General features: G+C 41.1%; 2 protein-coding genes across 15 annotated transcripts in view; both read left to right on the top strand.

The window, feature by feature from the left end:
• MXD4 (MAX dimerization protein 4) overlaps window positions 1-6,631 on the top strand; it is a 43,500-nt gene extending 36,869 nt beyond the window's left edge. For all 3 annotated transcript variants that reach the window (XM_001365240.4, XM_056802327.1, XM_056802326.1), the window contains exons 5-6: window positions 25-184; window positions 1,419-6,631. In XM_001365240.4, the coding sequence (XP_001365277.1) occupies window positions 25-184; window positions 1,419-1,567 (309 nt within the window). In that variant the 3' untranslated portion in view covers window positions 1,568-6,631. The remainder of the gene's footprint in view (window positions 1-24; window positions 185-1,418) is intronic.
• A 15,313-nt stretch (window positions 6,632-21,944) lies between these two features.
• The window catches only part of LOC100022326 (DNA polymerase nu), a 479,612-nt gene continuing 476,326 nt past the window's right edge, over window positions 21,945-25,230 (top strand). For 5 of the 12 annotated variants that reach the window (XM_056802319.1, XM_056802316.1, XM_056802317.1 and 2 more), the window contains exon 1: window positions 21,947-22,133. The gene's annotated coding sequence lies outside the window, so the exon portion shown is untranslated. The other 7 variants (XM_056802318.1, XM_056802314.1, XM_056802323.1 and 4 more) reach the window with 6 other exon arrangements.

Below are 25,230 nucleotides of genomic sequence, written 5' to 3'. Positions count from 1 at the left end.
TCTCCCCACTCCGCCTCACCTCAGAAATTAGAAGAACAGGACCGGAAAGCCCTGAACGTGAAGGAACAGCTGCAGCGTGAGCATCGCTACCTCAAACGCCGCCTGGAGCAGCTCTCGGTGCAGGGCATGGAACGCGTGCGCACGGACAGCACCGGCTCAACCATCTCCACAGACTCAGAGCAAGGTCAGTGTGAGCGTGTGTCTGTACACAGCTTAGACTGCACGCCGAGCCTGGACCTCAACTGGCCTGTGCTAGAATTTTAGGAGAAAAGGCCCATTGCTGAGCTGGACAGGCGGCTCATCTGTCAGGTTCTTCTTCCTCTGTTTGATTTCATGAGTGTAGTTGGCTCAAGTCCTCTCGGGAGACTTCCTGTACTGCAATAATCATACTAATAATAAAGGTTCCTAAAATACTTTGGTTCTAATACAGATACTATCCCTATTTGGCAGATGAAGGAACTGAGTGTCTCAGAGATAAAGGAATCTGACAGAGGTTATGCAGCCAGTAAGAGGGAGAGCCATAGTTGGAACCCCCGTGTTTTCTGGTGGGTCTTCTCCGTTGTACTCCTTTTGGGCCAGCATACTTTCCACCAAGTCACAGTTCTCATAAGTTTTTGGTCTCAGAACCCTTTTATACTCTGAACAATTGCTTTAAGAACCTCCCCCTCCTTTAAGAACGTGTGTGTTATTTTTAATATAGGTTATGTCTGTGGATGTCATCATTATGGAAATAGTTTTGACCTAGCAGACTCCCTGAAAGAGTGTGACCGCCCTTTGAGAGCCCCTGCTCTAAGCAGCGCCTTCTCTTAGGCTGTGGCTAGCCTCACCAGGGATGGAGGTAGAATGTGCAATGACTCTTGCCTCCACATTAGCAGGCCTGGCCTCTGCCATGTGTATAGAAAGGACCCTGGGCACAAGGCCGAAGTTGGAGTGAGGATGAGTCAGGGAGGGGAGAAACATCAGACAGGTTTTTCAGATAGAAATGCCCATTCTTCGAATTGTGGCCCGGAAGAGGCAGTGGAAAGAGCTCTGGATTTAGAGACAGGAGAGCTGAGTCCATCTCAGTGTGGCTTCTTAACTGCTTGTTTGACAAGTCACCTCTCCCTTCTTGATCCCAGAGGTCTTCCTCATCTGTAAATTCAGGACTTTTAGATGAGAGGGAGCTCAAAAGTCACTTGTGGTTAGTTCTAAATACTATAATCCAGGTGAGCCCAGTGACCTTAGGCCAATCACTTACCTTTGATAGACCTCATTTTCCTCATCTGCAAAATGAGAAAATCAGTTGAAATGATCTTGGAAGTTTTTGCACTAAAGCTGGGATTCTATGACTTCTGAGGCCCTCTTTCTGCTGTTAAAGCCTATGAACATGTGACTCTCTTTCCACTCCCGACCTTCTTTGTTATTTCTTCCCCACATAGAAGTGGACATTGAAGGAATGGAGTTCACCCCAGGGGAAATGGACAGTGTTGGGAGTGCCAGTGATGCCGATGACCACTACAGTTTGGGCAGCGGCTCCAGCGACAGCAGCTACTCCCACTCCCGCAGACTGTCGGGCCGGCTCTCGTAGGGCCCGAGCGAGCACCCCCGACCCCGTCCACCTCCGGAGCATCCAACTGAAGCACTTAGACCGACGACTGATTCCACCCGTGTCCACTGCGGCTCTCCCAGGAAACTCCAACCACTGGCCTCTGCTGAAGAAGCGGGGGCTTTGAACCCCTGGTTCCCTGCCCTGGGACCACACCAAGTAGCTCTTGTCAACCCCGGTTTTTACTGCAGAGATCCGTGGTTAGGTACAGTTGTGACTTAAAGTTAGCTTGATGTAGCTGTAACTATAATTTTTTTTAAAGTCATAATCATTCCATTGAAGAAGTATTAAATGTAATTGCTGGAAACACGCATGACGGTGTAAGAAGTTTAATAAGAAACCAAAAGCAAACCAAAAATCAGGAGAATGAAAGAAACCAAGAGAGACCCCCTTGGAAATCTTGAAAAGTGACTGGACTTGTTGATGCTGGGATTGTGGGCCAACTCCTCTCTGGGGGAGGAGAAGGTGCCCTGACAGCACCTCCTAGTGTATTAGTATTCTGGAAGCTTTGTTTGCCCTTGAGAAATGTTGAATGGGTCGTGGCCAATTTAAGACTATGTAGTAGAAACTTCCCACAGTTTGAAAGGGGCAGAGCCCCTTCCCCCAAATCCTACCCTACTAAATTCACTCTCCAAAACTAGGTTTGCCCTGAGATCTCTCCCTAATTAACTAGTTACCACTGTGCTTCAGACTGGGTGGATGGAAAGCCAAGTTAAAGAATGACTTCATGAGGGATGTTGAGTTGCCTTTGGCTTTGCATGTTCAGCATCTTAATGGCAGCAAAGCTCTCTTTTTCATCTGGTTGGCGGGGCAGGGTGGCCTCGTGAGTGGGGTCCCAAAGAGATAGCCAGGAAGCAGCCCCACTTCTTTCATGGCTCTCGGCTAATCCTCCAGAGCCCAGCTACTCCATATTAGTGCCAGCTCTTGGAGACAGGCCTAGGGAAGGTGGGTAGGCCCCTTCTCTTTTCCTTCTTCGCAGCAGCCGCTACCTTTGGTGGGAAAGGCCCAGATCCTATTTCCAGTATTCTTTTAGAGGACGAGTAAGTCAGTTTTCTCCTTTTGCACACCATGTAACAGCATTTTTCTCCTCTTAAAAAAAATGCAAAAAAAAAGTTATGCTTTAAAACAACCCAACTTATATAGCATTTGTCCAGCTTTTCTGAACATATTTACCCAAGTCGTAGCAATACTATGAAGATGTATTTTTTAATACAAATTCTGCTTAGTGAAGTCATTAGGGCTTGGCTTGCTGGGTAAGAAAAAATGGACCAGTCTTTGCATTAGTATTAGAGAAGGTCTTTTCAAAAAAACAAAAACAAAACAAAAAAAAAAGAAAGAAAATGGCTATAAACACTTTTAGAGAAGTGGTTTTAGCAAGCGTAGTCTATATTTCCTGTAAGAGATTTTGTATTATATTTTCCTAAATGTTCTCATTTCCTTGCATTGGGGAGGGAGTGGTACAGACCCAGAGTCCCAGGGACTCTTCACCGTTGTCATATCGTGCCTTGGTGACTGTGTGTGTCCCTCTCTTTGCATTGTTCAAAGTGAAGCCTGGCCAAGTGAGTAAGTGGTTTCCTCTGTGGTCCTCCATGTGAGGGGTCAGGTCTCCCTCAAGCTCCCCTCCCAGGAACTAGCCAGAGCTGGGGAACTTCTTCCTCTCCTCCTGTGTCCCTTTGGAATGGGGATAATGGAACAGCAAGGAGATGAGAGTTCCCTTTCTAGCTCCTTTTCTTAAGCGCACACACAGCCCTGTTATTGGAGTGGCTTATAAAGCTGGGATCTCTGTAAGACAGAAACTCATTGGCTTCTGAAACAAGAGCACATTACTGTACTGTATCACATCCTAGAACTTGTTATGGTGCTGCCATCTTGGATTTATTTTTTTGGTAGTGTTTGAGCAGTCCTCACAATACTGACCCTCGGTCCTCAAACAAAGACCCAGCTGTTCATTCAGCACCTGATGTACATGTGCCCCCACTGCTCTTACAGTACAGGATGTAGAAACCTGAAGACATTCATTTTATGGCAGCTTTTTTTTTTTTTGGAGGGGGGGTGCCTCATTGTGCTCTTACTTAACCACAAAGGGGAATCTTGCTAACAAGGAAAAACATCCCCTTTGAGTTATGTAACCTGACTCATGGGCACCCCTTCCACCAGCTGGGGGAAGGGCTCTGGGTCATCAACTTTGGCAGCTGATTCTGAAAACCATTAATCTTTTCTGTGATGCAGGTTTTGGTATTATGTTCAATATACCTTGCAGATGACTAAAATCCTCATTGTTGGGGAAAAATACACAGCAATAGACTTATATTGTGGGTAGCTGAGAAACAGCAAAACTTTACTAGCTCCTTTGGTGCCTCTATAACTAATTTCCAAATCATGGAAACAAAATCATGAGTTTACTTCAAGTAACACACAAGACTGTTAGCAGGCAGGTCATCCACCATGAGGCTTGGATCCACTGTTGCTGTTCATTCGTTCTATAATGAGCATGCTCCTGAATTGTAAAGTGTTTCCTTTCCTGAGCCCTCTTGCACAGAACCTGCTAATAAATGAAAATTTTAAATTAACAGAGGGATGGGTGAGATTTTAAAAAAATGAATGTGATTGTCACTGAATGCTAATTTGAAATAGTCCCTTCTCCATGTCCCTTCCACACACATTCCCCCACCTCCCCCAACAAGTGTGTAGAGGCTGATTTGGGGAAATCTGGCAAATCTAATTGTCTCAGTTTTATTAGTACTTTCACAAATACTGCCAAGCCCAGAAGACAGGTGTGTGGGTGTCTCTCCTCCTACTGCTACTCATTGCTTTCTTAACGCCCAGCTGGTTCCCAAAGAGAGAGAATTGCAAAGCTACTCAACCCACAACCCAACCTGGAGCCAGCAGGGCACAGCAATGTGTGGCATTCTCTCTTTGGAAGTTGCTTATTAATTTAGGCAACCCCACCCAATAGTCTGGCAACTGGGACTCCACCATTTTCTTTGCTTTTTGAAATTCTAACATCTTTGCTTAGGAGTAGTATTGGGGGGGGGGGTGGATCCAGTAGACAAACAATTCAGGACTAACTTTTCCTTGTCTTGTTGGGCTTGGGACTTTCTAGGAATAATTTGAATTGTAAAGGAATACATCAGCCTGGCATTTGGAAATTGAATGTAAACTGGTCACACATCCTCTCCTTTTTCCCTTCTCCATATTTACAAGTGTTTCCCACCACATATTATTTGTGTGACTTTAGGAAACTCATTCTGCTTCTAGGATTTAACTGTCTCATCTGTAAGACTGAGGACTTCATGACCTTCAGAGTCCCTCCCAGTTTGAAAACCCTATGACCCTTTGGCTTTTTCTGCCAACTGATACTAAGAAGCAGGTGTTGCCTGTGGGAAGGGTAGCTTGGCTTCCAATAAAGCAGTTTAATTCCACCAGGACACTTTCATACCATAGGGTCTATCACTAGCTGGGTTAACCAGTCCAGGAGAGGACACCCTCTTGGCTATAAGGCCTTGGGGTTACACAGTCCAAACCATCACTTAACACTCTGGAAACGAGTGGACTTTTAAAGTTGCCATTTGCACATATACTAGGAATACACATGGTGGACAGGAGAATGTCAGTATAGCCCCAACTTCTCTGAACAATTTTATGTGGCATGGCTATAAGCTTACTTCAGTGAAATATACAGGTGCTCAGGATACAGAATTTTCAGATTTGATCATGAATCATGACTGCATTAAATTTTTTTTTCTTTCTGATCAGTTTTCACCAAACCCATTTATCTTAAACAATGAACCAAAATACAAAGCCATGTGTATGTGTAACGACTCAGAGGGATAAAGACTCTCCCATGCTCACCTCACTTACCCACCTTGAAAGGGGAGGCCTGGGCTCACAGTGAACAAGGAGACTGAGCAGACAGGGCCCTAGGGCAAGTCTCACTGCCCTCAGCATGGTCTGTGCTTACTCAGAGTGCCCCATTTTCTGGTTTCCTTAATCACCACCTACTATCATCTTCCAAAATATTTTCTCTGAATAAAACAGAAATTCCTCCAGTCACCCAAGCTGCAATCCAGAGAGCAATTGCTACTGCACAGCCATCTAGATTTCAAACATCAATGAAGGAAGGGCCTCAGAGACAGTCATCTTTAGGGAACCTTTTGCCAAGGTGGATTTTGGTGTCTGTTAAGTGTGATAATGTAGGACTTACCCGTTTCCATCTTGTCAGAGCAGTATGGGAAAGAAGAAAGTGAGTTTCACATAGAACAATGTCTCACATTTGTGGTTTAAAAGTGGTCCCTTTTGGAAGGAAGTTCATGGCCAGTAAAGATTCTAGTTAGTTACATTATTCTCCTCTCTGGGATTCTTGCCACCCTTCATAAGAAGGGAGCACGTCCAGGGTCAAGGAAAGTTGGTGGCTGGTGTGGCCCTATCCAGGGTGGATTAGATGAACTCTGAGGGCTCTTCTAACTCCAAAATCTTGAGTTTCTATGTGAGAGATAAAGAAAATCACCCAGTCAGGTGCCTAAAAAAATGCCAATGGAGACAAGAGGTCTGGGAACAGAAACTCAAGAGAACCCCATTTAACTAGTTTGGTGAGTGATTTAGCTTTCTCTAAAAGACACCCTTGTTCACCCCACCCCCACCCCCCACCTATTTGAAGGGTTCTGGATCTGTATTCCTTCATCCTCTAAAGCTGTACCATCTAATAGATATAAAGGAGGCCCCAAGAAGTCATCATTGAGGCTTCTGTGGACAGAGGGGTCATGGTCATGGTCAAGGAGCCACACCAGAAGGGCTGAGTAGAGTGGGAGGAAGGGGAAGGTGATCACTTGACTGGGGATTTCTTCAGGTGCCTGGGCAGGTTCTGTGCCAGAGATATTTTGAATATGTACCTGAAAAGGAACGCTTTGTAGGTGGCAAGATGTATTATATTGTAAAAATTCATTTGTACACACGTTCCTGGTGCTTGCTGCTGCCTGCGGCTCCCACTGAAGGTATTGTGTTGTATCTGTCTTTCATTGTAATATAAATACAAATTTTTATACCTCATACATCTGTGCTGGTTTTCAGTATTTATTTCTTCCCTTTGTTTCATTCATCTTATTTCTTCCTGGGTTCATAACCCCTTATCCGGTCTCCCCAGCTATCTCATGCCCAACCTTACTTACATCAAGGCCTACAGGAGATATTCTAATACTCAAGGATTCTTCACTATTTTTATATCATGGATACCATTGGCAACTTAGTAAAGCTTATGTACCTCTTCTCCAAATAATGTTTTTAAATGCATAAAAAACAGAGTTGCAGAGAAAATCAATTATATGGAAATATAGTTAACAAATTATTTTTAAAAAAATTAACAGACTCTCCCAGGTGAAGAGCCCTTTTTCTAGCGGCATTTGAGATGTTCCAGGGTCCTGGCCTCAAAGATTGGTCCTCATTATGCTCTAAGACTTTCACAAAAAAGTGTTGTCCCTCTTTCATGTCAAATCAAGTTCTCTTAAGAAACTAGTGGACACTATCATTACCTCATTCTAGTTATTCCATTCAACAAAACATTAAGCACCCAGGACCCACTGCAAGGTACAGTGTGTTTGGCACTGAGGATACAAAACCAAGAATGAAAAAGTCCTTGTCTACAGAGAACTTAGATTCTATACCTTGAACTACTGAGACAGTGATTAGATATAAAGTACACTCAAATGTTTGAGAGCGGGTGGCCTTGGAAACAGACATCCGCCCCACTGTTAAGAAGAACCACACTTAATGTGTGATCTTCCACATCCCTAGGGTGGTGCTATTTATTAACAGTAACAGACAGGAACTTATTTGATTTTCACAGTAACCCTCTACTATATGGAGCAGATATAACTGTAGCATAGCAGGTTTTGGGGTCAGTGTAGAATATGTGAATCCTTGTGAAGCTGAGAGTCCAGAACAAAGAGATCTATACTACAGCTGATTGGAATGCTGGATCTAACCTTGGCCTAGATGGTTTCTAAAGGTCCTTCCAGCTTCAAATACTGTGGTTCCAATTTGGGTTTTTTTTAAACACCTTCTGTCTTAGAATCAATACTCTGTGTTGATTCCAAGGCAGAACAGTGGTAAGGGCTAGGCAACTGGGGTTAAGTGACTTGTTGGACCTCTCATCTCCAGGCCTGGCTCTCAATCCACTGAATCACCTAGCTGCCCCTATGGTTCCAGTTTTGCAGAGCATGTACACTCAGAAAGGCTGTCCTGATGGCACTTAGATGTAACTTGCCTAAATAGGTATACAATGAGTCAGAGTGAGGGCTTGGATTTAGTGCCCTGCTTCCCAACCTTAAGTTCTTTCCACTGTATACACAGCTGCCTCTGTTATCCCTCCAGGTAGGAAAGAAATGGAATTACTTGCCATTTAAAGTGAAAACTGAAAAAAAAATAAAGTGAAAACCACCATTTTCTGCCCTTTGAATGAAGAAGTGAGGGGTGTATATTTACAGGGGAAGACAACAGAATTTGCAAACTTTAAGTTCAATGACCTTTGATTCTTGGCAAAATTCTTTAAATAGTTATCAAAGGGAGGGGCAGCTAGGTGGTTCTGTGGATAAAGTACAAGGCCTGGAGATGAGGTCATGGGTTTGAATTTGACCTCAGACATTTCCTAGCTATGTGACCCTAGGAAAGTCACTTGATCCCAATTGCCTAGCCCTTACTACTCTTGTCTTAGAATAGATACTTAGTATTGATTCTAAAATAGAAGGCAAAGAATTTTTAATAAAAACAAAAAAGTCATTAAAGGGATGAATGAACATTTAGAAACAGAAGCAATGATTGCGAAGATCCTTAATGGAGAGAGGCCATGCCCCACTACATTTTTTAATTTTGTCAGAGCTGTTGTTAGACTATATATAGAGAGAGGCTACCTAGATTTTAACGAAGCATTTGTCAAAAGTTCTCATATTTAATTTGTGGAAAATACAGAAATGTGGGCTTCAAAGGAAATACAATGTAATAGCTTTGTAATTGGTCAAATGGCTAGACCAAAAGAGTAGTCATTGTTCTACATTGGCTTAGAAAGTGGTCTCCAATGGAGTGCCCCAGGGATTTGTGTTACTTCACATTCTTACCAATGACTTGGATGAAGGCATAGATGGGTTGCATGCTTGCTAAATTTACATATAATGCATATATGAAGATTAGCCACCACTGAATGAACAGTCTAAAAAGTCCAGACTGACTGGGACAGTGGGCCAAAGCAAAGGAGACAGAATTTAATAGGAATAAATGCCAAGTCTTGTGCTTAGAGTCACAGCAAGATGGAAGTTAGCATCTCATCTAAAGAAAATGTTAACTTTATAGTGAAGTTCATTGTGGTATGGCAGCCAAAAAATGAGTGTGATTCTTAGACTGAATTAAGAAGGTAGTGCCCAGGACTAGCAGAGCTAGAAGTAAACACAAGGGAGAGGGAGTTTTGTTCCAGATCTAGATTTTCAAGGGAGAGGGAGTTTTGTTCCAGATCTAGATTTTCAAGGGAGAGGGAGTTTTGCTCCAGATCTAGATTTTCAAGGAAGCTCACTTGTTCACCCAGGGGTGACATTTCTTACCCTCGGAATTCTGCTAGGAAATTAATTGAATAATTTATTAAATTTGTTTAGTGAATTTTAAATATATGTAAGTAATAAATAGTATTTAACTTAAATAACAAAATATTTATAAGATAATGAATATTTAATTTGATAAATTGTACTAATGCAATTCATTAAATAAACATTATTTCATTTACTAAATGGTAATAAAAATAAATGCATTCAATAGCTAAACAAATTAAAATTAGATATTAAATAAAATCATAGCACCTCTTTACTGGCACTCTCCTGACATTGGGGTACAAAGGTATTAGGTATTCAGTAGAGAGAAAAAAATAAAGTTGTTTCTACTTTTTAGAAGCTTCCTTCTCCCAGACTTCTCTACCCACTATAGAGGGTTGCTCCCAATATGCCATCTGGCCTAGAATCCACGGTTCATCAGAGGACTCAGAGACATCAAGTGGTTTGCTTCTGATCATAAGATTTTACTGAGATTCTCTGACTTTACTACTGGTGCTCTTTCAGCTACATATTCCACTATGATATATGCCAGAGTGCTCAACTCAGAGCCAGGAAGATTGAAGTTTGAATCCTTATCTCAATCACTTATTATCTATGTGACCCCAAGCAAGTCACTTAACTTTTTTCACCCTCAGTTTCCTCATCTCTAAAATGGGGACAATAATAATAGTAATGTAAAAATGGAGATTTTGAACCCTAGACTTCAATCCCCAGAAATCCTTGGTATTTTCCAGAATTCCCTATAATCTCATCCGAGTCACCACCTTGGCAAGATCACAATTGGTATTTAACTGGCAATAGCCTCCCACACGCTCTGCTCTTCCATTGCAATGATATAGAAAGTATAGTGGTAAGCTAAGCATGGGTATCTTGAATGGGCTAATCAGCCATGGGCATGTGGTTTTTATATTGTATCCTTGATTTCTAATAATCCTTAATAAACCTCATAAAATATAAACCATATAAAATATAATATTTTTATTATAGAGACATAATTTAAATTTTACATTTAATGGCAACCACAAGATTGGACGAGAACTTCTCAATTTTTTTTAAAGATAGCCTAGATAATTTTTTTAAGCCACGTTTCTCCTACCAAGGCTTTTCGGCCTTTCGGGACTGCCCAATTTGAGATTCCTAAAACCCATGTTCTTCCTTGATATGGGGAATTCCAAAGTACTGATAAATGGAATCTCAACTGATTAAAAAAAAAAACACCAAACTTTAAAGAGACTGAAGGTTATATTTTTAAGGCTTTTCAGACGCCAATGTTTTATAAAAATCTCTATATTGCATTTTTCTGATTGTTTTGTTTAAGATTTAATTTTGATGGTTTTAAGTTCATATATTAATGTATTCAATACTATTTTGTTACACTGAATCATTTTAATGTACTGGGTTTTAACCACTGTTGTATTCTATTGCTTTTCCCCTATAACTATACTGAGCAAATATTATTAAAATAAGCCCATATTAAAAAAAAAAGGACTTCTTTCTATTTTGGCTTTGTAAATTGTCACATAGAGGATGGACGGACTTCATCAAAAACTGATTACAATTGTATAACAACCTTTGGAAAATTTAATGAGCTAAATATCTCAAATTGATTTTAAGGGGTCTTTAGACATGATTTTTAGATTTTTTTCCCAACAACTCTGATCATTTTGCCTGCCTCTAACAGGAGGTAAGGTCCATTTTAGTAGCTGAAGTGAAATGCAATTATAATCCCCACCTCCCACATTTATTAAAATGTGAATGGATGGGACATCACAGTCTCAGACCAAAGGAGCTGGGAAGTTAATCCCAGGGCATGGTACCCCTGGATGGCTCCCAAAAAGGGAGCATCTCTCATTTATAACTCTTCAGCTCACTTTACTCTTTCACCAGAATGATATCTAGATTTCTTGATGATGTTCTAGACCCAAATAAGTTTTACTTTGTTTTTAAATATCTCAGCCAAGGTTGAAACATTGCCACACCTGAAAAACTTGTGACAAGTATCCATTTTCTTTAAATGTCATACAGCAGACTCATGTAAAAAATGATAGTGGGTTTGTTTGCTATTGTATTTAACTGGGCTATTGTGAATTTTGGGGATTTTGATACTTTTTGAATGTGCATTACATGTTGTACTACTGTTCTTTATAAAAAAACTGTTACCTTGTGAAAATCATTTGCTTTGCATTCACAGTGGACCATGGCCAGGTATGAAGAGGAAATGGATCTCATTTTTGGTGAGAAACCTTGTATTCTATATTTCCTTAGCTGACACAGTGTGTCAATGATTATAAGCTATTTTTTTTTATTTTTAAGACTCTTTTATTATTATATTTTCTTGCATGTGCAATATACTATTTGTTTTTTTCTTCTCCTTTTTATATCTGAAGCACATTTCACCAGTATTAAGATTTTATTTAACTTTTTTGATTTTGCAGTAATATAAGTTTAAAATATATTTGTTATAATGTCAATGCATGCCCCCAAAGCTTGAGACTATATAAATGATGCCATTGATTGTTTAAAAAATTATGGGACTTTGCTTAACGATTCTGTCTGATTCCAGGACAAGAGCATACAAAAAGAGTCATTGCACAGTGCCAAAGAAGCACAAAACTAAACTGCATAGTGCCAATCGAGCACAAGGTCAAAGAGACCAACCAATCCCGATGGGGTTGATGAAAATTTTGAGCCAAGACAAGAGGACTTGAACATGTGTGGGGTTCAAGGTTGCAGCTGTTTAACATGTGTTAAAGGCAGGTCTTCCTTGTTCCACATTCTACCAAGTATCTCAGATTTGGCTCCTACCTGGCTCCTATAATCTAGTCCCTTTTCTGTCTTTCATAGTGTGGCAAACTTTCTGTAGTCTTGGCTACTGACTGGGTAAATGCATCATTGCTTAAATCATTTTAATTGGGCCCTGATTCAAGGACCTGTTATAGATTTATTTTTCCTTTACTTAGAATTTTTACACATAAGACTGATAGTCTATATTTCATCCAGGAATTATCTTTTTTAATTTGGATTTTTTTGATGTTTTTGATTTCTCTTGCCAATTGATTCATATACCTCATAACTCAGCCATGCATCCCTAAATGATCCCTGTGTTTTTCAATCACCCTCTTCTGGGGGATATGTATAAAATATTATTTTAAATTGCAAAGTTTAAATTCCTTTTGAGAATAATTTTAGGTTAAGAAACATGCTACCTCTCCAAATTCAGAAAGTGAACTGTTTGGAGAAGATACCATGAAGAAGCCTCCACAGACCATACGCTGCACTAGAAGATCCAGAGTGAACTTTGGGATGTGGTGATTTGAACTGTGTAGGGTTTGATTGCATTTGTTTTGTATGTATACTCTTATGCCAAAGGGGACTTCCCCCAACTAGCTTTTTGTCAGTGCGCCTAGAAATTATTGGTTTTGTTCTCTTTTCCTCTTATCCTCAAATTATTGTAATTTCATAGCTGGTATGTTTACAAGATCCATTGAAGAGACTAGTCTTCCTCGGGCCTCAAGGGGAATGTAAAAATGGAGATCTTGAACCCTAGACTTCAATCCCCAGAAGTCCTTGGTATTTTCCAGAATTCCCTATAATCTCACCTGAGTCTCCACGTTGGCAAGATCACAATTGATATATGACTGACAATAACACCTCTCACACTCTGCTCTTCCACTGCAATGATGTAGAAAGTATAGTGGTAAGCTAAGCGCAGGTATTTTGAATGGGCTAATCAGCCATGGGCACGTGGTTTTTTATTTTGTATCCTTGATTTCTAATAATCCTTAATAAACCTTTTAAAATATAATAATTTTATTATGTAACTGTGAAAATGTGGGTTTCAAGACTGTGAATTGCCAAAACTGTAAAGATAATTTTTAGTGTCTTGATTTAAATCAAAAGTGGTCCCAGTGGGAAAAATTCCCAAATATGAAAATACCCAAGTCAGCTGGGTTTTATGGAGATTTTAATTAATACAAATGAAGGAATTTAAGGGAAGGGAGAGAGAGAGAGAAAGAAAAAATAGTAGGAAGGGCCTCAAATGGCCTAGGCCTGAGCCTTAAGAGAGACTAGTCAGTCTTTTATCACTCACCACAAGATCATCCTAAAGCAAAACTCCAGTCCTTAACTGAACTCAACTCCTGAACTCAGTTCAGAGACCCAGCTCCTCCAAACTACCTCCAACTAAGTTCAGAGACCCTCCTCTGAACTACTGACCTTTTAAAGAGAATTTTCTCTTGTGTCACCTCCCCTAAATTTTCACATCTACCAATCACAGTAGACGCTTTTCCCCAGGACTGTCCATTTTTAGTTCACATCTTCTTTTGTTATCACCTTCTCTGATTAGATTATATCTTCTGAGTATTTCACATCTCTTTGCTAAGCTTGCCCTTTGTAAAATAGACCATCTAGCTTAGGGTTTTTGCTTCACTATAAGTATGAGTTGGGAACTTTTCATTGTTCAGTAAGGAGTTTACAACTTTTATCTTCCCCTAAGGCACTGTCTGAGCAGGGCGGAGTAATTTTAAAGTTCTCAAAACATTCCTGACCAAGTACCTCCATTGTAGAGAATGGGGAATAGCTTAATCAAATCTTCTAAGTCTGAGCAATTTTAAGATTCACAATTACTAGATATAATTTAATTTTTACAGTACTTACCTCATAAATTTGTTGTTGGGATCAGATTAGATTTGCAGAGCTTAAAGTGTTATATAAATACTAGCTATTATTATTTCAAGACCACTAGGGAATAACCTTTCCCTCTTAAACACTACCTGTGCCACTCTGATTCAGGTCTTCTCTCCACATCTCCTCACTCAAGAAAAACATTCTTAATGTAGACTTGCCTGGAATCCCTTTTCAGGGGGACAGAGCAGCTCTCCCTTTGGAGAGAACTCAAGTTGGAATCATAGCCCTAGGTGAAGGGCATAAAAGTAAATAGTTCCAAGTCTTTTCTGATGATGGGTTTGGGGGTCAGGGAAGTGAGGGTCCTAAAGACCCAGATAGGGGAGGAGAGGGGGCAAAAGTGAGGGGTCCTGGGGTACTAAGGCTGGAGGAAGAAGGACAGAATGGAGAGGCTGACAGGGATCCCCCCAAGACAAATATTACTGACTATGCAGTATTATTGAGGATGAAGCTTTAAGTCCTCATCTGTTCAGAGTGCTTTTCCCAGGAGATTACAAGCTAGTGCAGGAGCCATGGTGAATGAAAGAGAACAAGCCTTTCAGCACTCTACATTCTGAAACCCCAAACCAACGTGTGTACAACAGAGGATTTGGGGTGGAACTAGGAAAAGGTAATTTGCACTTTTCCCTACGGTGTGAAATTTAGAGAACCAGGACTTCATTGTAGTGCTCTAAGGAAGAAGGTAGGGGTGGAGGCCAATACTAGCAGAACAGAACTGGGGTGGAAGGGCAGAGCTGTGTCTGGTCTGAGCTAGTACCAGGATGGCCTGAAACCAGCTCTGGCAAGGAAGTAGCTTAGCTACAGCTCTGGCTTCGACATTTATTCCTCTGAGAAGAGGGAAGAGAGGGCACAGGCCATGGCTGAAGTGAAATGAATCCTGGCAATCTCTGGTGCTGGGGAAGCTTCAGGCCCTAATTAGCTGGTCCCCTCAGTACAGGCAGCAGCAGCCACAGTGGGGGAGGAAGGAAAGTGTGATCATTTCAAACAGGAGCTGGGCCAGATTCTTGCTCCTAAAAGAGGCTGTTCTTCTTGGAATGGGTGAAACTGGGGCCAAAGAGCAGCTGAGAACAACTAAGGGGGCCTTCCCTACCACTCAGATGCTACTTCTGAATCATGAGACCAGAGGCTAGTGCTCTGAAAGCTACATTTAAGCAATCTGGCTGAAAGAATGCTGACCTGAGAGCCAGGAGACCTGGGTTCTACTCAGTCCCTACTTGAACACTGACCCTAGCCTTCTGATGCCTCCTCTGTAAAATGGAATTGGACAAAGTAGGCTCCAAGGTCCATTCCAACTCTAACAATCTGTGGGTCTCTGAGATTTGGGCTCCACCTTGACATTGCCTCAAGCCACAGTTTTAGTGAGTCCATTAAACTTTCCTCTGTGATCTAGGGTAAGCTGCTTCTCAATTCTGGATCCTTAGGTCTTTTCCTTTCTAAAAAGAAGAATTTTAAAGGTTTCTCCCAGCTCTAATTATTGTACTTTAATGATAATTGTTGGATTTTTTTGGGGGGGAAGGGGATATTTTTAAGCCTTTTATCAGTCTCCTCTCCAAAACATTGTTTGTCCTGTAGTTTTTTATCCTATTTTCCTACAACCTAAATAGGCCTCTTAGATGCTTAATATGAAGACATGACTGACTTTAGTACCTACTACTAATAATTAGTAAAAAGGGGAAGCTATCAGATGGCCTACTTCCTCTCCCTGAGGTGGCCTCTCTAGCAGTGTCCCAGGATTTCTGGTCAAAATGTCCATTGCCACAGCTTCTCTTAGCTCCCCATCAAAGGTAGTGTCTTCTTTCTTCTTTTCCTCCCCTACACACCCCAATAAGGGCACCTTTTGTGTCAATTGCCCTGTGGTTGTTTTTTGTTTTTGTTTTTTAACTCTTACCTGGTTGGTTCTAAGGCAGAGGAACAATAAGGGCTAGGCAATGTGGGTTAAGTGACTTGCCCAGGGTTACACTAGGAAGTATCTGAGGCAAGATTTGAACCCTCTCATCTCTAGGGCTGGCTTTCCTAGAAAGCTACCTAACTGCAGCCAATTCCCTCCTCCCCATTTTAATCCTTACCCCAGGCATAAATATTCCTAGTTTTGTCTGCACAATGTAATAGGGGGATGTGTACACTTAAACTCCTGTTACCAGAACATACTTAAAAATATATATACAGGTATATACATACATATACAATTCCCAAAGAAACACATACACAGTCAATAGACTTTTATTCAGCACCTACTATGTGCCAGACACTGTGCTAAGAGTTGGGAATTCAAAAAGAAACAAAAGGCAGTCACTATCCTCAAGGAGCTCACAATCTAATTCAGAAAACCAACACAAAAAGAAGAGGAAACCAGAGCAAGGCTGAGGGTATTTGGTACAGGGGGCTTTGTGGAGCCTAAAAGAATGCAACCTAGTGAGAAATGAAGAGATAGCATATAGGCACACATGCACATACATTCTCATACATTTATGATGGTTTTGGTGACTGGGCAGTAACTGAGAACTCAGAACTTTTGCCTTCCTAATTAATCATCTACAGCTTCCCTCTGATGCTCTGCCTGAACTGAGATTCAGGAAGAGGAGCAGACCTCCTCCTTCTCAGGTAGTTCAAAGTCTGGTGGAATCAGAGGAGAAGCAGGCCCACTCCCTATCCTCAGGATATTCACTAGCTGTCTAGGGAGTCAAAACTCATATACACAGACATTCACAGAACAAGACCTGGTGGGACTGTCAAGTACAGATAATTGTCTGGTCCAGGTAAAGGCTAAGGGACAGCTCTTGGACCCTGGAGTGACTGAGAACAAGTGAGGCTTGTGAGTGAGTCTTCTGTCAGGGAGGAGAAAAGTGTATGAGATTAAAGGGGTACTTGTAACTGTGATGAAAACTTTCTATATTCAGATTTGTGATACCCTATGTCTGCCCTTAATATTTTATATTAACAAACAGTGTAATAACACTAGATCTGCACAATGTCACCTTATTTTTGGTGTAAATCAAGTGATGTCTCCCATGTGCTAATAATAATTGTAGTTATTATTATTAGCAATAACAGCATTTATAACATGCCCTTCCTACAAAGGGCTTGGTGGAGAAGACTTTCTAGAGTCATCTTGGTTTAACTATTTCTCTTTTCTTCTTCTTCCATTATCAATCCCTTTCTAGCCATTTCCAAACCATGCCATATATACTCTAGCCATTCCCTTCATCTACCTCCTACTGAAACTTGAACTCTGCCCTGGGACACTGGGACTTGATGGTGAGATTTTGCTGTCTTGCATGTTTTCATTTCTGTATTTATATCCCCATCATCCCACACAGTGGCTGGCATCTATTAGGCACTTAATAAATGTGTGTGGAATTGAATTGAATTCACTTGGCCCCAGATTCTAGAGTTATAATCTTCTTGAGTCACTTGTAGCACCCTAACATAGCTCCCTGTTTGCCACTTCCAAGTCAAAAACACTCAAGGAGTAAATTTCTATCTCAACACGCTGCTTACCACCCTCTATCTTCTGACTCTACCTGAATAAGCTAGGATAAGTCATGAGATATGATAGTAAAAATTTCCTTAATCTCTCATATATTAAGAAAGGGACATCATTTTGGTATCATATTTCTATGTATTAAATAGCAGATATTTGAAGTCTTAAGAGTATAATTCTTTCCGTCTTCAAGGTAAAAACCACTTTCCTTGGTCACTATAAATTGCTCTCTCATGCCTGTCTCTGCAGGCAAGGCACAAAGGCAAAAGAGTTACACCAGACTTGGAGGATAACAGACAGTTTAATATCAACCAACTTATCTTCTCTTTCCATATGCATATTATATAAAAAGACAATAACAAATTATGTGAGCAAACAATTTATCAAAGCAAGCAAATCAAGTAGTGGTCAGAAAAACCATACATATTAGTTTAGGTGACAAAATACACAAGAGTTTGGGAGCTCTGTGACCTAGAAGAGAGATGGATTCTTAGTTACCTCACCCAAAGGGTCTATTCTTAGCACTCCCTGGGAGTACAGGTGCTGAGAATCAAGATATGTTGGCCACAATCTTTTCTTCATATGCTTGTGCTTTCAAGGAGTTTCTCATTCACCATTCAAAGTTCATCTTTTCTTATTTTTCTCCTGCTCTCTCTCACACATACACTTCTGTTCCTTCTTTCTCTTTTTCTTTCTGTCTCTCTCTGTCTGTCTCTCTGTCTGTCTCTTCTCTCTCTCTCTCTCTCACTCTCCTATCTTTCTGCTTGTCTTTCTTGCTTGTGACCTGGGCAGGGCTAATTGGAGTCTTTTCCAAGGAATTGACTGATGGCTCAAATTGACTCCATTACAAGGAAAAAAAAGCTTTATTATAAGAAAATATAGTAACAGTATAGCTAACATAGTAAGTAATTAATGTAAGGAGATATGGTAAATAAAGGCAAGTGTAAGAAAGAAAAAGAGTAAGAGAGAGCAAGAGAGTAGGTAGAAGTTCTCAGGACTGCTTTTTATGTTCATTAGTTACTAAGGAAGGGGTCATTTGTTTGGGCAGTTATTGCTCTGTGTTTCTAAGGACCTGATGTCACTTTTACTCATGGTTTACTCTGTTTGTCCAAGGGGGGGGGGTACAAACTGAAATGTAAATGGACTTCTAATGATGTGTTAAATACTTTGGGGCAATGTGAGGTCAAGTTTTGTGCTTTTCTGTGCAGACTCTAAGAAAGCCAGTGAGTGTAGAAATTGAGCATTGTTTGAACCTAGTTCTGTGTGACTCAGAGACTGGTCACCCCCAATAATCAAGGACCTTGGTTATGTCTAAAGATTGATGTGAGTTTTCTCATAATTGTAAAACTAAGCATCTCATATGTCTTACTGAAAGGTGGCCCCATACCAATCAACTAATTATGGTTTCTATGTTCTTTTGATTGTGTACAGCTACTTGCAGGGCTTGTGGGACATTTCAGTCCACATCATTTTCTCTCAGAAGTCTCTTAGCCAACCAAATCTCATCTCCCTCCATGTATACAGTATCAAAGGACTATCCATTAGGGGATAAAGCCAACAAGGGATTGGGGCTTGGACAGAGGGGAGGAGTTACACAATACTAAACCAAACCACAATCATTCAGACCACCATCTCCCAATGTTATACAATTCTCCCATGTGGTTTCTATAGGACCACTGGTGTTGGCTTTTAGCCAACTTGTTTGGTCTCATGCTGCCATTTTGTACCAGGGAGCTGGAGCAGCTTCCATTATTTCATGGGCAGCAGAGTATTACATGATTTAGTGTTCATAGCAGCGGCCAAAGCATTAAGTATCTTGGGTTTCTTGGCACAGCTCCACAGATTAAGGGCACGGGTTGCACTGGTTTTTTCCCTCAGGCAGCTAATGGACAAAATGGATGTGAGAGTCCAGTTCTTTCCTCATTTCTCTGGCCCCATTCAATCAATCAATAAAATCAATCAATCTGCAAATATTAGTTAAATGTTTGCATTGAGTCAGGACACTGCTAAGCACTGGGGATAGAAATACAAAAGTGAAACAATCTCTCTCTTTTTTAAACCCTTACAGTTCATCTTAAAATCAATACATGAATTGACTCCAAGGCAGAAGAGAGGTGAGTGCTAGGCAATAAGGGTTAAGAGATTTTCCTGGGGATCACGGTTAGTAAGTATCTGAGGTCAAATTTGAACCCAGGACCTCCTGTTTCTAGGCCTGACTCTCAATCCACTGAACCACCTAGCTGCTCCCACAATATCAACCTTTTTCTCAAGAAGCTTATCTTACTTAATGAAGGTAACAATATGTACAAATAAAAGCACCTACACTATAGATAAAAGATAACTTGAAGTGGGCCAGAGGGGAAGATATTATCATCATGGAGGACTGGAAAAGGCCTCATGTAGAATGTTGAACTTGATTTAGGTATTAAAAGGAATTAGGGAATCCTTAGGGAATCCATGAGGCAGAGGTAAGGAGGGAGTGCATTTTAGGCATAGAGAAACAGCCACTGCAAACATAGAGATGGGAGATGGAGATTATGTATGTGTCAAGAACAACAAAAAAGTTGATTTATCTGTGCTATAGAGAACTTGGAGGGGAGTTTGTGGATAAGCCCAGGCTATGAAGAGCTTTAAATACCAAGTAGAGGAATTTTTGGTCAGGTCCTGATGAGTGTGAATCCTCTGAAGTGGTCACATTATTCAAATGTATACTGAATATTTATTTCCATTGGGCTAGAACCAATGACCACATTTTACATTATTTTAACTTCAAATACTGCAAATTCAAATGTATGCAACCACTTTGGGGTATTCTTTATTTTTCACAAATTGAGACCTTGATATTTTGATCTTAGAAATAATGGTGAACCATTGGAATTTATTCAGCAGAGGAATGATATGATCGGGCCTCTGTTTTAGGATTAACACTGGCAGCTCTATTGGTATAGATTGGAAAGGTGAAAAGCATATTTGCTGAATTGAATCTGTACATTTGAATCTGTACAATCGAATATCATACAAATATGGTACATACTGAATTGCATGTAATAATATTTCACTTGTCATGACCACATGATTCCAGGAGATGGTGCAAAGACATCTTGTATTTTAAGTGAAAATTACAGAAAATAGTGGTATTTCAGAGCTGTGCTTATTGAAAGCCATTTAATTGTGCTAAAATGAAATATTTTCTTTTTCTTTTCCTTAGAATCAATTTTGAATTAGGGCTAGGCAATAGCCATTAAATACCGGCCCAAGGTCACACAGCTAGGAAGTATCTGAGTTTATCTGTAAATATATAATATTGGATTAGGCACTGTGGGGGACACAGAAAAAGATGATGGCCTTCTTAATCTTTTTTCTATTCAATTTCATTTTATTCCACATACATTTACTGGGATGTTCCTGTATACCTAGTCCTGTGATATTCAATGAGGGGGATAAAAGATATAGCTTACATAGTTGTTGCTCTTGTGTGGTTCACAGATTGTGTAAAAGAGCTGAGATATACAAACAACTATAGGTAAGCAGAGTAGTAGAACATCAGTCAAAAAGCATTTCTTAACTACCTTCTAAGTGTCAGGCACTGCGCTAAGCACTGGTGATATTAAAAAGAGGCAAAAGATAATTCCTGTTCTCAATGAGTTTATAGTATAATAAAGCAGACAACATGAAATTATGTACATACAGCTACCTACAGAATAAATTAGAGATAATTAACAGAAAAATTATATGCTGAATATACAGGGCTATAGATTAGAGCTGGAAGGGTGTCCAAAGAGAGGAAGAAAATTAGAAGGGAAACGACTTTCCTAGTCTCACAGAAGTATGCTCTGAATCAAGTATTCTGGGTTTAAATCCAGCTCTCTGTGCACACATCAGGTTACCTCAATTCCATAAGAAAGCTTTTGGGGGCAGTTCAGTGTATAGAATCAGGTCTGGAGACATAAAATCGTGGTTTCGAATCTTGCTCTGATACTTCCTAATTGTGACCCCCCCCCCCCATTGTCTAACTAACTCTTATTGCTCTTCTTCCTTAGATTCAATATAGAAGGTAATGGTGGTTGTTTTTTAAAGAGATAGCTTCTGAGTTTGGCTTTGAAAGAAAGGAAAGCTTTCTTCTAGAGGAAGAGATAAGGTGTTAAGAGTTCTAGGAGTTCCTAAGTGGGACATTCCAATGATAAAGAATCAAAGGTACAAAGAAACAAAACGGGTAATATCCCGGGGACATAAAGTTGTTTTTGATGAGCATAGAGAAGGATACGGTACAGAAAGAAAAGTAGTTCGGGGACAAACGGTGGAGAACATCCACAGTCTTTTGACTCCAGCAAGTTTTTGTTTCGAGAACCCTTGGGACTGGGCAGAACTCAGTCTTTACAAGAGCCAGTCCCGGACACCTCTACCCCCCCCCCCCCCCCCCCAGCTTCGGCCTTCCCACCTCTTATCCTTCGAACGACTACGCGGTTAGTCTCCGCCCCCTCCCCCTCATTCGCTCTTCCTCGCCCTCCCCATCTTTTGTCCTTACTACGACTGCACCGTTAGACCCCTCCTTCTCCCCTCCTATTCGCTCTTCCTCAGACTCCAACTCTTTTCCTCGATATGGCAGCGCGCATAGGATCCGCCTTCTCCTCCTACCTTCTCGGCCCTCCCGAGGCGCGTCGTGCGTGCGTGCGTCTGGCGTGCGTTCCTCGGAACCGGCTCTGGAGTCTGCGCCTGCGCATGTCGGTCGGTGTCGCGTTCCCGTGAGGCATTGCGGGCCGGAGGAACGACAGTTGGAGAGCGCGGGAGCTGTGAGAGGGTGAGTGGCTGAGGCAGGGGATGTCGTGTCTCGCGCGGGGCTGAGGGTGGCGTTCTCCGGGCTTCTCTCCTCCAGGGAGCGGTGAGCGCTTTCTTTCCCTTCAGGCAGGGTTGGAGTCGGAGTTGCCTCGTTACTAGAAACCTGAGTGCGTTAGTCACGGATGTTCCGACCACCAGAGAGAGTCGTAAGGTGCTTTGAGATCTTCTTTGAGATCCAGTAAACATTTATTAAGCGCCTATTATGTGCCAGCACGGCGCTAAGTGCCGCTATACATCTAACCTCTTTCTTTGTGCCGAAATTGGAGATAAAAAAGACAGAAATAAAACAATTCTGCCCTCAAGTAGTTCATATTCTGACAAATGTCTTTGGCTATGTGCTGTGTAACATTTTCACCTACGACTTGCATAAAGGCATAGACTATGGGCCTATCAAATTGGAAGGGTCACCTAACATTCTGGGTAACAGCATGCAGAATTCTTGACTGGGTGGAACGGTGGAATCGAATGTTTAAAGCCTTCCACAATCTGGCTCTCACCTCCCCTCTCACCGTACCTTTACTTGTCTATCTTTCTCCTCTCCTCCCTTCAGTCTCTGTTCCAATTCGCAGCCCTGGTTGGCTGCAGCAGTAATCATATTTGTAACGGGATTAGCCCGACATCTGGTACGTTGTAGCCACAATATAAAGGCTTACTTATTCTCATCCCTTGTAGTAGGTGCTGGAGACACACATAGAAAAGCAAACTGGTTCCTGCTTTCAGCTTTCAAGGAGCTCACATTATGTTGGGGGAAGAGAACACTATATGAAAGGTTTCACCTGCAGGTTTGATGGAAAGTCCCGAGGACTTTAGGGTGCAGTGACATAGATAGTAATGCTTCTTTAATACCACTTCCGCTATTAGTTTATGATGTGGAACTTTTTGATAGTGCCAAACACTTTTGTTGGCAAGAACTTACTTTCTGGGTCTTCAGTATACTTAGTCGAAGGAGCAATTGTCAGGTTGCCTCTCCACTAGGGTTGCTTCCCAGCATGATGACTAAAGGCACTGGACAGAGGGTGGTCAGTCACTTCTGGAGTTGTCACCCACTTTAGTAAATGGCTTGTGGGCCTCCCCTTCTTAGTGTTAAGTAGGGGTGTCTATGCTTTTGGTTGATTAAATTTAAAAGTAGACAAGGGGAGAGTCAATCCCCTCTTGACACTTCCTAAGCAAGACCTGCCTTCTTTCATGCTCAAGAACTTACTGATCCCATTCCATTCATTAAAAAAAAAAATTCCTGTTTTGGAGTGCTCAGGGGAGCTTGACTGAAAGCTTGAAGTTGCTCTAGGTATTGCTCTAGGACAGCGATGGCAAACCTATGGCACATAGAGTGCTCTCTATGGGCACACAGCCACACCCATACCCCCACCCCAGATCCTTACTAGGAAAGGCAGAGGGACTCTGGTGGAGCTGTTCCCTTCCCTCTGCCCACCATGCCTGATGACAGAATTGGAGGGCAGCAGAGTTCTTGGGCCACTCCCTTTCCCCTCTCTACACAGGAGGACATTTCTCACTTCACCCACCCCTCTCCCTAGCAGCCCAATGGGAGCACTTTCTTCCTCTTCTGTGTGGGGTAAGGGGGAACAGGGTATGCTTGGCACTTGGTGGGGGGAGGGACACAGCACATGATCTAGGGTAGAGGGGCATAGCACTGGGCATGGGGGGGATGGGCCCTGGCACTCCATCTCTAAAAGGTTTGCTATTACTTCTCTAGAAGGTGAAAGAGGCCCTGGTAGTTCAGAACAGAACAACTTGAACTGAGGGCATGAAATTGCATTTTTCCAACAAACAGTGAATAGACACAATAGCTGGGCTGAAAGGGATGGTTTAGGGACAGCTAGGTAGCACAACAAATAGAACACCAGGCCTGATGTGAGGAGGACCTGAGTTTAAATCTCGCCCTAGACCCTCCTATCCATTTGACCCTCATCAGATCACTTAACCCCAATTGCCTAGCCCCCTTATCACTCTTCTGCCTTAGAATTGATAGCAATTATAAGACAGAAGGTAAGGCATTTTTCAAAGAAGGTTTATGTTCAGTCAGCTAGTTAAGTTTATGTCTGCACCGTGCTAAATAGAAGCACTAGGTAGATAAATAGTTTGTCTCTAAAGTTATGGGCCTGATTTTTATAAACTACACATACCTTTTAATAATAATTTAAAGTTTTCTAAGAATTTTTACACTTTATCAATTGTTCCTAACAACAAATCTGATGTGGGCTGGGAAGAATTTATTTTGTAGATAAGGAAGATGAATCTCAGAAAGGTTACCTCAGTAACATGAGATCACAACTAGTAAGTAGTAAAACATGAGCTGTCCATTACAAATTTTTTTTTGTTACTTTGTACTATATTTCATTCCCTCTCTCCAAAAAATTTATAATCAAGTGGGAGGGATAGAACACATATTTATTAAACATTTAAATTCTAAATTGTGTAATATTAACTGTAATTACTATAAGAGTTCACAAAACGGAAAGTTGTGTTGAGAAATACTGTTAGGTAAGGTTGAGAAGTACGTTGACACAGATTAGTGACTATTTGGAAATGGATGCCTAAAGAAAAGTTACTCCAAGGTTTTGAGCCACTGTTGTAGAGATAATGAACAGTGTAAAAGTAGGGATTCTGCAGAAGTTTTTAAAAAACTGAAGTGGTGGTAAGGAGACATCATAAAGAAATCTCCAGCACATAGCTGGATATAAATTAACGGACCTCAAAAGAAAGGTCAGTAGATTTGGGAATCATCTTTCTAAGGATGATGATAGTTAAAGGAAATGAGTTGACAGCACAGTGCCTTGAACATAATAGGCCCTTAAATATTTTGCTCAGTGATTGAACAAATAGTAGAGTAACTAGGTAGTGTCTGAATTCTATTTTGAATTCTGCCATTAATTATGTGATATGGGAAAACCAGTTTGTTTGCAGTTTCCACATAGAGTGGAGGGCTTAGATTAGTGATCTTTCTCCAGGATCCTTTCAGCTATAATGTTCATTGTCTGTACTCTGTTCATAAAACTACAACCCAGAGAATCAATCCATTAATCCAGAGACATTTATTAAGG

The sequence above is a fragment of the Monodelphis domestica genome, chromosome 6 (genome assembly GCF_027887165.1).
Source record: "Monodelphis domestica isolate mMonDom1 chromosome 6, mMonDom1.pri, whole genome shotgun sequence".
Taxonomy (NCBI): Eukaryota; Metazoa; Chordata; class Mammalia; order Didelphimorphia; family Didelphidae; genus Monodelphis; species Monodelphis domestica.
The sequence above is the reverse complement of the archived record's forward strand: the minus strand, read 5'-3'. Positions and strand labels throughout refer to the sequence as shown.